Source organism: Danio rerio, chromosome 24 (assembly GCF_052040795.2).
Source record: "Danio rerio strain M-AB ecotype USA chromosome 24, GRCz13ab, whole genome shotgun sequence".
In the NCBI taxonomy this organism is placed as follows: domain Eukaryota; kingdom Metazoa; phylum Chordata; class Actinopteri; order Cypriniformes; family Danionidae; genus Danio; species Danio rerio.
This window is the reverse complement of record NC_141044.1, coordinates 19,697,139-19,712,067: the sequence shown is the minus strand read 5'-3', so window position 1 is coordinate 19,712,067 and position 14,929 is coordinate 19,697,139. Positions and strand designations below refer to the sequence as shown.

General features: G+C 32.7%; 1 protein-coding gene across 8 annotated transcripts in view; it reads right to left on the bottom strand.

The window, feature by feature from the left end:
- sema5a (sema domain, seven thrombospondin repeats (type 1 and type 1-like), transmembrane domain (TM) and short cytoplasmic domain, (semaphorin) 5A) overlaps positions 1 to 14,929 on the bottom strand; it is a 397,269-nt gene that overhangs the window by 104,592 nt on the left and 277,748 nt on the right. For all 8 annotated transcript variants that reach the window (XR_015524511.1, XR_015524510.1, XR_015945703.1 and 5 more), the window contains 2 exon segments: positions 12,965 to 13,169; positions 1,860 to 2,067 (listed from right to left, as the gene is read on the bottom strand). Coding sequence is in view for 4 of the 8 variants with exons in the window: in XM_087308760.1 (XP_087164886.1) it covers positions 1,860 to 2,067; positions 12,965 to 13,169 (413 nt within the window). In the remaining 4 variants the exon portion in view is untranslated.

Sequence of the window (14,929 nt, the reverse complement as noted above, 5' to 3'; positions counted from 1 at the left end):
TTAATCAAAGTGGTGGTCCAGAGTGAATTTTTAAGGCTTGGTTGTGTTTATAAGATGCAAAGCAAACTGTGCACATGCTTCACTTGTAAAAAATCATATTTTTTAGTATATCTTACTTTGATTATATACTGCTGCTGAGCTAACTGGATAACAGCTTTCACATTTCATGGTTCCTCTGAAAGGCCCGCCCTCAAGAGGCTCTGATTGGTCAGTTAACATAATGTGCAGTGATTTGCGAATCTCCTCCACATCACCGGGAAAAGCTTTTCTCAAATGTCTCATCTAGCATGCATGTTGTGCCTCTAATGTAAATACTGTCAGTCAGAGTAGCCATATCAGTTTGAGCCTGAATCAGTCAGAAAATGAAAAGGACACAGCTAAACCTCAACCTGTTCTCTAAAATAAAATCTGACAAGTGTCTTTCAAATATATTCGGAATAAGCATGTGTAAGTAATATGAAACATTTGCATATCTTTTGCAAGTTTGTTATTTTAGATGTAGAATGCAGGGGAAAAAGTCACATTAAGAGACACTGCAGTGCTGCTGAAGACTGTGGGTGTTTAAAAGGTTTGATAGATAAACATGAATTTGCAGCTAAATTGTTAATGGTGCTAAACAGCATTTCCTGTTTACATCCTTGTTGATGTCCCAGCAAACAATTAATGCAAGAAAACATGCATGTAATAGATCAATTTTAACAAATAAAAATAGTTACAGGTTGTGGCTCACAATCCACAGCTTTGTCTATTCTGGTTGGAGCTGCTCCTTTTTCAGTTTTTAGCCGAAATCAGCACTGAACTGGGAGAGATTCTGCAAGCTGTGCTTTGTCAAATGCTAGAGCTATATCTTTTTAATCATTCTCTGGCACAAAATTAAAATTAAATTGCAAGCACTTCTCTCTTTGTGTTGTGTCCTTTGGAAGCCCAAATACAGAAACAGAACACACTCTGTGGAAATAGCAGCATTTGGATGGCATTTTAACCTTCTTAGCTAGAACATTACCGCACATCTGGCCACGCTTCTTTGCTGTGCAAAGTGTATGCGCGTAACCTGAAGCTTTTATGATCTCACTAACCCAGATGTATTATTTGTAGTCCCCAAGCTTCGTTTGCTTTAGGCTTTGCTAAGCTAACTCCGTAAAAGCCAAAGTTTCCCTTTGTATTGAACTTTGAGCGTATTACATTCAGAGGTGTTGCTTATGTTCACACAGCTACATTACACATCAACTAAAGTTTTAAATATGATATCGTAGTGGACCACCACTTTAACATTTACAGAATCCAAATTCATGCTTGCTAATATTAGTTAATGCACCGTGAGTTAACATGAACTAACAACAAACAACTGTATTTTCATGAACCAACATGAACATACACTATAATAAATGTATTGTTCATTGTTTGTTCATGTTAGTAAATGCATTACCCACATTTACGAATACAACCTTATCATAAAGGGTTACCTTTAAAATGTTTGACTGATATGTTTAAAAAATCTTCACCACTTTACTTCATTTGACTTCACTTCATTTAACTTGACTTCACTTTACTTCACTTCACTACTTTACTGTCTGCACAGAGATTCTGGACAGAAAATCATATTTGACACTGGCATATAATACAACATACATTTACATTCTTTAAAACCCATAAAGCACATAATTCGTAAAAACAAAAAAACAAACAAAAAAAAAAAACTGAAAACTAAACTAAATTATACAAACAAAAGTGTTTTTTTTTTTTTTTTTACTTCATAAGCAGTATTTAATGCAGCCAAAACATTTGATCATTTTTGGAGTGAATGGTTGCTTTAAGAAAGCAGTTCTCAGCATGTCCCTGTGAGCAGCAGCAGTACTCACTCTCTAGACTTGTGGAAGTTGCAGCGCATCAGGGGGATTTTGATGACCTGCTCTCTGACTCCTACAAATAGCTCACTGCGGCTGTGAAGGATGAGCAGGCTACGAATTGGCTGCCTCTTCTTCAGGGGGAAAAGCTCAATCTCGTCCAGCAAGCAGCTGCCCGTGGTCTGGTTGAGAGGGGAGAGCACCTTCTTAATGGTGCCGTAATCTAGAAAGTAGAAATTTGAGAACAAGTGAGTTAGACTTTAAGAGAGAAGAGGGGAAGAAAAAGAGTTTAGGAGATCAAGTGGAGCATCTCGGATGACCTGGATGAGATTGGAAAGGAAATGACCTCAGATCTTTCCAATCGCATGAAAACTCTATGAAGTGTCAGTCTGCTGCCTGGGCTCGCCACTTAAATATGGATGTGCTATTTAGATCAGAAAGGGCAGGACGACTCTACAGAGTCATTATCTTTCCCAAAGGGTGGTTTTTGAGAAGTTGAACAGAGGGCAGAATTATTGGTTGAATCACCTTTTTCTGAGCTATACATTCCACTTTGGAGCATGCGTACCACTTAATGTTAGCAACAAAAGTAATCTTACAGAGGGCTTAATATGATTAAAAACAACAAGTTTCAATTAAAAAATGTGTAAACTAGTTTGAAAAGTTTATTGTTATTAAGTTGATTTATGTATTAGTGTTGATTTTATTTATTTATATATTTACTCATTTATTCATTCATTTATTAATTCCCTTTTGTAAACATTTATTTTTTGTTAGGTTTGCCTTTGCTAATTTGTATTTGGATACTCTAAATTACGTAAATTACGTTAATTATGTTGTCTCAATTTTTTTTTTGTTCATAAACTGCATGATGGTGAATTGTAAATACTGTTGTTTAGTTTTTTTTAATTATTATCTTTAATTCAGGAAAATGTAAATATTGTTTTGTATTTTATTTTATTCATTTGTTTATTTTTGTGTGAGTGATCCATCTGTCAATTCAAAATGAACTCCATTCTTGTTTCAGGAGTTTATAAGCTGAGTTTCTTTTTGTATGGTCAAGTGTATTTATTTTCTTTTCTTTTTTCCCAGCAGGCACACAACATCATAAGATGTTAATAGTACATTAGATTTGGTCATGAAGTCAGGTGACCAAAATTTAATGTCTAGCCAGCATCTAAGACAACATTTTTTTGACGCCCAATAACGACATCAAATTACATGGATATTTGGTTGATTTTAGGTTGACTTTAGATTGGACATTGACCTGCTGTTTGGTTCTGATGTCAACTTGATTTTCATTTAAAAAAAATTAACATTCCCATGATGTTGGGGTACAACTTCAATATTACATCATGTTAATGTTCTGTGCCTGCAAGGTTTTTTGAAAGATGAAAATGTATTTATTTATTTGCAAATCATGTCTCCTGCATTATTGAAGGAGTATTGGCAATGACAATATACGCAGAATCTTATGGATAAGTTAAAATGTTTGCATCCTTTTGCATCATCTATTTAGTGGTGTTGTTAAACTATTTAGTGGTGTTGTTTATGGTACTACTATATCATCATTTGGATTTCAAAAAATAGTTTGTATTTCATTAAAATGTATTTAATATTTCTACATTTGACCTGAGGTTCCAAATAAAGTGAGAAATATAATCTCATTTGAATGAGCTACTTTTTTGAGTTTACACTTTAAAATGTAAAAAAAATGTTCTATATTAGTTCTATAAATATAAACAGTTCTTTTCATGTGGCCAATATATAATTTATTAATTGACTGAATTTATCTTGATATACAGTTATTAGCCTTCTCTATAATACAGTTTTTAGCCTTTTTGTGAAATTTAAGTTATTTAAAAATATTTCCCAAGTGTTGTTAAACAGAGAGATTTCCCAGATTTTACAACACTTTCCAAGTACTGGGTTGCAGCTCGAAGGGCATCCGTTGTGTAAAACAGTAAAACATATGCTGGAATAGTTGGAGGTTCATATCGCTGTGGCGATCTCTGAAATAGAGACTAAGCTGAAAGAAAAATGAAAGAAAAATCCCTCTCTTTAGATAAGTCCCCCTTCAGGTTATTAAGAAGATTAAACATGACGCTTATGTTGAACAATCGCGACTGAGCTTTTGATGTGACATCATCAATCAAAGGAATAAATTTCTTAAAGACATTTTAAAACATAATTGTTTTAATTCTAACTTCTAATAACTAATTGATTTAGTTTTTGCCATGATGACAGTACATACGTTACTAGTTATTTTGTAAGATCCTAGTATTCAGCTTTAAGTGCGTTTAAATACTTAACAAGGTTAATTAGGTCAAATAGGCAAGTTAAGTTAATTAGGCAAGTCACTGTACAACAGTATTTTGCTCTATAGCCATACAAAAAAATAAAAAATAAAATAAAATAAAAAACATTCTTAGGAGGACTAATTATATTGACCTTTAAATAGAATAGCAGTAATATTTAAAAATGTTCTTGCTCTGTTAAATATCAATTGGGAAATATCTGAAGAAGACTAGGGATAATAATTTTGCCTTCAACTATATTTCGCCATCATGATTTGAGATTACTTTTTTATTTTTTTCATATCAGCTTTAATCTTAAGTGTTCATATAAAGAGTAAGACATTTCATCATCTTGACTTAGACTTAGAAGAGTTTAAAAGAGTAGTGTTCTTGAGTAGTAATAATTGTGCTAATGTTAGTTCTGAGTCTTTTTTACTTGCCCAGTCCACATACTACATAAGATTATTAAATTTGAACTGCAATAACTAACTGAACATGCTGTTTGTCAAATTAAGTGATTGAGATGGATCAGCTCAGCAAAAGTACACTGTATTTTTCCATTCACACGAAGCCTTCATGAAGTGCAAGTTTGCCACCTGGGCTGTCGACTTAAATTTGGATGTGCTATTTGGATCAGAAAGGGCAAAACGGGCGAACAGCTCTCCAGATTCATTATCTTACCCAAAAGGGTGGCTTTTGTGCAGCCGAAAAAAGAGGGCAGAATTATCGGTTGAATCGCCTTTTTGTGAGTAACACATCCCTCTCTTGTGGAGCATGCGGTTTTGTGGAGGACATTCACTGGTCTCATAATGTCACAAAGAGTGAACTGGATTGGTTTGATAAGCTGTATAATGTCTGTTTTATCCGCGTAGTATCTGCTGTTATTCTTCTGTCTGTCAGATGTTTTATAGGAGTCACACAACATGTGGGCCAATGAACTTTTAGATACTACAAGAGCCACTGATTAGGTCCCTGCCCTTGTCAAAACAGGCTTCGGTGCTCTATTTCATTCCATTCAGCTGTGAAATTCCTGCAGCGTTCCTCACACTTCATGCTATTATTGTCTGCTGTGTGGACTGAATTCAGGCTAACACTATAAACATGGCACATTGTTCGCCTTGCTTGAGGATTTATTGTGTAGCGCCTCAGAAATATGTTGATTTCAAGTGAGAATCATTACGCTGACATCCATGACAAAAGAATTCATTCAAGCAGAAATGTACTCTTCCTCAGGTTTTTCCAAAGGACTTTCTTTTTGTGGAACACGAAATGAGACATTGTGAAAAATTGTGCTGGTTTCTGTTTGTTTATTTAATTGGGTGGACTTTACTTTTTACAATTACTTCAATATTGTACTTACAGTTGAATTTAATTTATTAAAACCCCTTTCTTTTTTCTTTTTAAATTTTTTCCTAAATGATGTTTAACAGAGCAAGGAAATTTTCACATATGTCGGATAATATTTTTTTCTTCTGCAGAAAGTCTTGTTAGTTTTATTTAGGCTAGAATAAAAGATACAGTAAAAACGATGGTAAAATTTTTACCTCTTTTCATCAGGGAAAACAACCAAGGATGAAAAATGCATGAGTATGTGGTGTCATGGTTTTGCAATCAAAAAATGTGGTTATAATGGAAGTCAATGGGGCAAAAACAGCTACAAACAGTAAATTAGGGAGAAAAAAATGGAAAGGCTTATGCTGCACTAAAAAATAAATAAATAAAATAAAAATGCATCAAATGCAATGTTGTTACTAATCCTTACATCGCAAAGACTGTGATTAAAGGTAAAAATATACACTGAAAATAAGTAATTTTGCATTTTTTTCCCCATCAATTCAGTGACATCATTAATACATTTGGCAATTAAAGAATTAAAATCCTGTTATTTTCTAAACAATTTAGCAGTTTTGACCAGGACTGAGGTTGATATGTAAAATAAAAAAATAAATTAAATTAAAAAAGAAAAGAAAAAGAGTTTTTTTTTTTTAGAGCAGTTTATTTCAGCACATGTTTTCATCCGTAACATAACAAAAGGATCATAAATGTGCCAAGAGTGTATCATTAAGTAAAAAAAAAAAAAAAAAAAAAAAAAAAAATTTGTCACCAAAAATCATTAATCTAGTTAAAACACAAAAAAGTTATGGCCAAATTAAGACTCCAAAATCACCCCAGAATGGATGAAAACCTTCCCAACAGAACATGAAGGTTAAGCTGACATTGTAAAACATGTATAAAATATTAAACCCTATATGAAAATATTACGACAAGACAGAAAAGAAAAAAAAAACATTAAACTTTAAAGTTAAAAAAGCATATCAGTTCACAAAACTCCTAAAGGCCTGGAGGCATGAACTTTATGGACAGCTTTTAAGATCAGGAGACCAAAAAAAACTTGTTTACTACCACAATGAAAAAAAGTCATACAGCTTTTTACAGATGACATTTTGACAATTACATTTTTGGGGTGAACAATTCTCTTTCTTTTCTCATTTTCATCTCTTTATCTCTCATCTGTCAGACCAGACAGACAATGTAAATGCTGTTAAATCAGCATGAGGCCTTGACTCTTACCAATAATCGAAAACAGTTGGTGTCTTTTAGAAGTAATACCCAAAAACCCATAGCTCGCCCAATTAGCAAACAGCGATCTTTTAAATCACACATGTCCTGTGCGTTAATGAGGACCAGTTTAACAAGTGGCTTCTTCCCTTTAACAAGTGTTTATTTTACACAATTCAAAAACACATGCCTCCCTGTAATTGAGTTTCTGCTGACAGGTACATGTAACTAGATGGTCACTGTTTTTTAGCTGTCCATGAATATGCATTTTCAATAAAATATCAAGTTTTAAATGAGCTAAAAGAACACCATCCCTGACAACACTTGACGGTTTATTTGTATAATTTTTAACCCAATTAAATGTCAGGACAACATTAATATTTTTTTTTATTGCTCAGCAAAAAAAGAATGTTTTCCTTACTTTGAGTTTTTGTTTTGTTTCTAGTCCAAATATAAAAATCAAGAAAACATTTCTAGACAAGTAACACATATCTATTAATTTCAGAAATAAATGGTCAAAAGTAAATTAGTTTTTCCTTAACCCTTTTATCTGCCTCACCAAGAAAATGCATGGGTTGTATTTTAACACAGCAAAATCTCCAAGTAAAATTTACTAAGTTCAGAGAGTATTTGGTCCCTCTTGAAATAAGGGCAAACGGGTGATAAAAAGCAAAGCTGCTGTTTGCGCAGTTGCTTAATGATCCTTTGGTGAGATTTTGAGAGATTCAATGTATTATATTTCAGCTGATTTGATCTAAAGCTGTGACTGAAGTCAGTTGTAGTTTTGTGTTTTTCTTTTCTGAGTTTCTACTTATTAACAGCAGGTGTTCATCATCAGTGCTCAATCATCACTTAATTAATCTATTCATTGTCTCATTAACTTTAGTAACTTTAACTCCATTTAGAGAGGGACCAAATACTAATCTAAACGGAGTAAACTTTACTCAGAAGGATTTTGCTATTAAAATTCACACTTAGCTCATGATTTATACATAGCTTGTTTTCATGCTGTCAAGTTATTAATTAAATGTATTAGTTTTATTTTTTTATAAATCACACTTGATAAAAACAGTCTGCAGAAACACTGTTGACAATTGACATTCTCCCTTTGTACATGTCATCAGAGGGGGAAAACCCCACGCACTAGTGACAAACTCTCCCTCATTAGGAGAGAACGTTAGTTTTGTTTTTGAAACTGCCACTATGCTGACACATATGCATTTGTCCTCTTTTCAAAAAAAATTAAAAGTGACAATCACCAAAATGACATAATTAGATTTAGGATAAAAGCCTAAAAGGGGCAGTTTCAAAGATTTATAATAAATTGTTTCTAGGGTATTTTGAGCAAAAACTTAAAATACACACTCTAGGTACATCAGAGACTTATTTTACATCTTGTAAAGAAGGGCATTATAGGTCCCCTTTAAAAAAAGAAAGACTGTTTAGAGTTTACTTTTCACTTCATTTAGAGGTTTAAAAGAGTTTCAACTAAGGTTTTGTATTACTAATGTGCAGAAAAGTATTGAATGCTTCCCGCAATAAGCAGTAATTGTGCTAATGTAATGCAGTAGTTTTTATTGTTGTTGTCCAAATGAGGTGCTTAAGAATAATTGACTCAAGAAAGGGTAAACTCACAAGTTGAAATTCACAAGATCATTCAAATTAAAGTAATTGGCTCAAAATGAATTTGCTTTTGCCTAGATTAACTTGCAATAACACTATTCAAATGTTTACAAATGTGTGTTATGATGACAAAGTCCATGTGAACTGGAAGTTGCTGAGACTTTTATTTCAGTATGCTGATGTGCTTCTAACTGTAACGAAATATTGAGCAGGGGCACAGCTTTATTTTTTGCACATTATTCGCTCACAGCAAACTAACGGTAACAGGGGTGTCATAAAAGTTCAGTTCATGCCTCCACGTCTTTTAGGAGTTTTGTGAACTGATGTGCTTTTTTAACTTGGAGTTTTAATGTTTTTTTTTTTTTTCTGTCTAGTTGTAATATTTTAATATAGGTTTTTATTTTTTTAGAGAACTTTTTTGCAATGCCAGCTTTAACCTGCTTATATATTAAAGCCTTTTAAATTAAAAAGAAAATAAAAATATAATTTAAATAACATTTATTAAGTTAAGCACACATATGCTTGATGCCCAGTTCCAATTTGTTGCCTATATCTGATTTATTTGCCTGTCCGTTTACACGTTATTTTAATTGTGACCCATATGAAATTCATGCGTTTACACTTGCAATAGAATTTACGATGTTGCGCATGCATAAAGGCGGGTTCTAGCGTCTGTGCGCACTGGTGTTAGAGAGAATAGAGTTATTCTATGTGTAGCCCACAGTGCGTGTATTAATAGTGACAAAAAGCAAAAGTTACAACAAGAAGTTCGTCCCAACTTTAAAATGATTTTGCGGCGGAGGTGGGAAAGGGCCGTCATCGAAGCTTGCGCTTATGGTTTATATGCTTTATGATGTCCTCCACCATTCAGAGGAATTTGTGGGTACGAGATCTCAGGTCTGGTAGAAGCAAATTGTGGCGACTGAAGACTTTCCTCATCTGTGTTTACTTTGATGTTGTTTACCGTGTCGGCATCTCCACACACGCTCTTCTTTCTGTCATTAAACCGCAAAGAAGCACCACATTGTCACAAGTTTAAGGATTTACAGAACGGAATGCCTCAATAAATCCGATCTGCCTGTTTACATGACAGTCGCATTGTCACGTATCCGATCTATATCTAATTTATTTCCACATATGAAGGAGGCCTGAAACCGATCTCTGAATATCCGAATGCATTTTTTTTTTTGTGTGTTTACACAGCCATAGAACAGATCTGATCTTTGTCACATATGAGCAAAAAAAAATCAGAATTGGGTCATATTTAACTAGTAGTGTAAACGGGGCCTAAGATCCCAAAAGTGTATAGCTAGTGATAAAGTGCATATATTTTGAATGTTTTACGACGTAGGTGCATATGTTTTTATTGTTTCAACATACTGAAATAAAAGTATGTGCTTCTAACTTTAATGAATTATTAAATTGGACATCATTCGCTCATAGCAAACTAACGGTAAAAGGGGAGGGGTAAAGAATATTGTGGCTGAAGTTGAAAAACTGACGTCAGCATAGAAGAACCTCCACTACAAACATGAAAGCAGGTGATCAGACTTTGATTGAAGATTACAAAACAGTTTTTATTTTGTGGATTACCTAGCACATTTTGAGTTCACACAGACTTGAAGTACACCCTATCAACAATGATTTCTTTTCTTTTTTTGAGTGTGGGTTTGGAGGTTTCCTGGGCTCTGGTGTGCATCTGGATGGCAAATGACAGCTTACAGTACATTTTTCCTTTATGTAAGCACATGCTGCCTTTGATGTTTCATCGCTGCTATGTGTCTAATGCCTTTTCTTCAGCCTAGTGACCAACTGTTGCCTGCTTCAAAGACCAGTGATTCAAGTAGACCACCAATTACCAGAGTCAGTTTTCCCCAATGTACAAGTCTTCACTCCACAAACTTCTTATGGTAAAAGTAACATTCTAATAAGCTGTGGGTTTAATGAGAAGTCAACCACCTGGGACTACTTTCATATTACAGGCTTTAATGTTGTTGTTTTTTTTTTTTTTTTTAATCTATATTTTTCCTCAGATCTGTACTTTTAACTATGCCCTATCCATGTTTTTGTTTACAAGTGACCCATTTTGTCTGAATTAACAGACAGATGTTTATGTGCGTACTTGTGTATAAATGTGTAGTTCAAAAGTTTTGGGGTTAGTACAATTTTGTAGGTGACTTCAGTTTTAATATACAACAATAAAATAAAATGCACTTCTGTAAAGGAAAAAGCTAAATGGAGGGGAGATTTTTTTTCAATAAATTTAGTACAATATTTTTGTGAACTATAATTTAAATTTAGAATGACTGTTTTATGTGAATATATTTTAAAATGTAATTTATTATTGTTTTTTTAAAGATAAAATATTTTGTATCACTACTTCATGTTCTTCATGTTAAATTAATGTTCAATATATTAATATAATTACATCATTCAATTCTTTTATTTATCCAAACAATTAACTGCATATAATACAGAAACTATAAACCAAAAATAAGTTATATTAAAACAAATTATTTAAAATACTATAAGTTTATTTTTTAATATTTCAGTATTTAAATATTTCAATGTTAATCATTTCACACGTATAGTTACACCAGTGTGATCAGCCTTGGCTTGTCCCTGAAGCCTACAATCACATCGATGTGATTAGAACATTCAGAGAGCACATCATCGGCTGCTAAAATTCTAATTTGACACCACGTGCTGAGGCAAAGAAAGAGGTGCACAGCGCTTATCATAAATCCCAATTTATCCCTGATTTCAAACAAATAACATAATTTAGGGTATAGACATTCAAATACACATATTAAAACATACTATTTCAGGTTTGTAAATTACAAGCGAATGTCTATGAAGATGGCAAAAATAATTATTTCTCAATATAACTGGACAATGTGCTTTGTTCACGTAACATACAAACTGTTTATGATACTATAACTACCTTTTTATGTTACTTTCTAACCTTCTAACATTTCAAAATAAAATTATGAATAAAAATAACAAAGCCAACAGCTTGAATTTCCTGCAGTTGTTGCTAGAAGGAATAGAGCTGTGATTAGAAGTTAACTAGAAGCATATTATTTATTATATTATGTATTAATTGTATTTTATTAGCATCTAACCTTACCTCAACCCTAAAACCAACCCCCACGATAATGTAAAAATATTGTTTGTTGTACAGTGTCACAAACAATTATGCTATACTGACCTAAAGATCCTCAGCTGTGTCCCATCTGGACTTCACCACGCTACAGGAGAGGGTGAATAATATAGAATTTATATGTAATTTAATAAACTATATAAATACTTCTTGTTAACTTCCAATTGCTGTATCCCTTCTAGCAACAATTGCGGTGCCCATTACCTATCGTATAACAAATAATATGATCATTATTAAACAGTTTAAAAAAAACAAAATATATGTTCTATCACATATTTTAGAATGAGAGTTTCAGAAATTTCACAATATAATTGGAAAATGTCAATATTTACAGAAAAGGGCAAAAGGAAACAAATTCTATATACAGTTGAAGTCTGAATTATTAGCCCTCCCTTTTATTTACTTTTTTTTTATATTTCCTAAATGATGTTTAATAGAGCAAGGAAATTTTCAAAGTATGTCTGAAAATATTTATTCTTATGGAGAAAGTCTTATTTGTTTTATTTCAGCTAGAATAAAAGCAGTTTTTCATTTTTTAAAAACCATTTTAAGGTCAAAATTATAAGCCCCTTTAAGCTATTTTTCCCCCGACAGTCTACAGAACAAACTATCATTATACAATAAATTAATTACCTAATTACCCTATCCTGCCTAGTTAATCTAGTTAAGTCTTTAAATGTCACTCTAAGCTGTGTAGAAGTGTCTTAAAAATATCTAGTAAGATATTATTTACTGTAATCAGGTTATAATATTTTTGTAATAATTTTGTTAACATTATTATTATTATTATTATTATTATTAATCAAATATGTAGTAACTTGATATTTTTATTTTGTATATATTATTTTAAATAAATAAATAAAAAATGCAACAAATTTAATAAGCAAATAAGTAAATCAATAAATGCATAAATATTGTCACATTTATAACTTAGTAAAAACTTTTTTTTTACTTTTTTATTTTTAATTTTTTATAAAAATTAAAATTGTACATATTTATATTCATTACTTTTATTTCAGTTTTACTCACTTTAGTTGTAATAAAATGAAAAGAAAAAAAATAATTTTTCTTAGTTACAGTTTATTTCTAATGACCAAAATGAACATGATAAAAAACATTTTATAACAACATTTTATAACTACAATTTTTACAACTATAATAACCAACAAGGTAAATTACCAGTAAATGTGTCTTTATCGCTGACTTCTTCTTTTCAACTTATGTGTCTTAGAGTCAGCTGAGGTAAAAAATGAGCTTCTATACACTCATTACTGTCCCAGCATCTGCAAAAACTAATGGACTCCATTAGCATTTCTGCAGCAAGAAGTAAGCTATTAGTAGCTCAATCATATACTGCACCTCCATTAACCTTCATCAATAAGGTACAGCACATCAGAAGCACTGCTTATTTTAGACTACAATAAACATACAGAAATAACAGAAATCTTCGTTTATGCAGATGTGAGTTGATACAGTACCTGTTGCCAGATAAATGATGTGGTAAAGCATGTCTTTGCCCTGCACCACGTCCACAGCCACATGAGAGAAGCGCACATTGTCCTCCATGAAATACGGCACAGGAACCACAGGCTGCACCACCTCATGCATCAGGATGAACTTCTGAGCATCCTGCAGATTCCTCTCCGTTAAGTTCACATACGAGCCAAAATCTATAGTACCACACTGTGAAAAAAAAGAGAGAAATACAGATTACACATGTGCAGAAATTCAATAATGCAAGGCATTGGAATAACAAACATATGATATTGTATGAACATGATATTGTTATGGACAAAATGCGATAAAGAAAGACTTAAGTGTATTACCTCTTCTATAAGACTTACAAAAAAAAAAAAAAACTTTATGAAAAGCCAAAAGTCTATAGCAGCCCTGTCAAATTCCCTACACAGTTTAGTTTCAGCCCTGCTCCAACACATGTAAGCTGTGGTCTTACTGGGCTTTTCTCCCCATAGACTTCATTTCATATGCACGCGAATGCGACAAACCGAAAACGCAAGTTTGTGCGACAAGTTTCGCAGTTTGCTGCATTGCTAAGTTCAAGCTTGTTGAACTCTGACCAGTGAAATCGTATCATGTGACTGCGTGAGACCAACCAATGGTCAAAACATGACCTCTCTAGACAGAATTTTTAAATATGGGCCAATTGCTCACTTTTTCAAATGTCTAATCATCTTGTTTAATCCCACCCCTTTTCGAAGCACTGTACTACAGAATTTTGCACACACAAAATCTAGTGTGACCGCAGAATTACCAGTAGGTTTCAAACAAACCTGAAGGGCTCAATTAGTTAGATCAGGTGTGTTTAATTAGGGTTGGGACTAAACTGTGCAGAGCTGCAGCCCGTCAGAAACTAAGATTAACCCCTGTGGTCTAAATATTGATATAATTGACACGTTTGGCTTCTCATAAAGTTGGTTTTTGTTTTATGGAATGAACAATACACTTTTAAGTCTTTCCTTTGTCACATTTTATTCATAATATCATGTATGTTCATTATAACATACTGTATAAAATCAGCATCAGTAGCTATGTTTGCATTCAAAGATGTGAATTAACTTTACTCACAAAACTGGGTTATTACATAAAAGACGTGTGAATAAAGCAGCGTTCCATCCAATAAGTCAAAGAGAACAAAATCATCCCTTACTGATTAACTGGCGGCAAATATCGAAAGTAAAAACGGAGTTTGCTGGGGTAGGACAAGCTGCATTAATCTTTTCTTCATTTAATAAATGACTTGCGCCTTAGAAAACAAATGCCTACATGCAATAAACACGTGCTGGTGTTTGAAGGTGTGAGACGTGGAGCACAGAATCGCTTTACAGTTTTGGAGATAATTATTATCATAATAACACTAATACTGAAATGGTTAAGGTGTTTTAGAATGACCAAAACAACATTTCAGATGTTTTAAAGTGTGTGCAGCCTGCTGGTTTGTCTATTTACACACGTTTTTACCATCACATGATCTCTTATAACAAAAATCACATTACTTTTTTTAATGTTTAAAAAACCATGTTTTTTATGCACATTTTGAAAATGTATGTGCATCTTGGCTTTTCCATCAACCGTTTTTTATGGAATTAATGGGTGGAAACGTAGCCACTGTCCTGTCTTAATATTTAATAACTCATTACAATCACAGTTATACAAGTTTTTCTTTGATAATTTTTTTATGTACTGTAATATTAAAAACGATTCATTTGCATTACCAAATGAGACTATTGTAAGGTGTTACCTATTGAATGATACAATCCTTTTGAAGTTTCATTAGTTTTAAACATGTTAACCCTGAATATTTATGTACAATAAAGCAATACACCATATTTATGTTTTATTTTAAAGTAACCCTTTTCTGCATCTTATATCAATTCTGTTATGACACAATATATCATGATAAATGTTTCAGCAATTAATGCAAC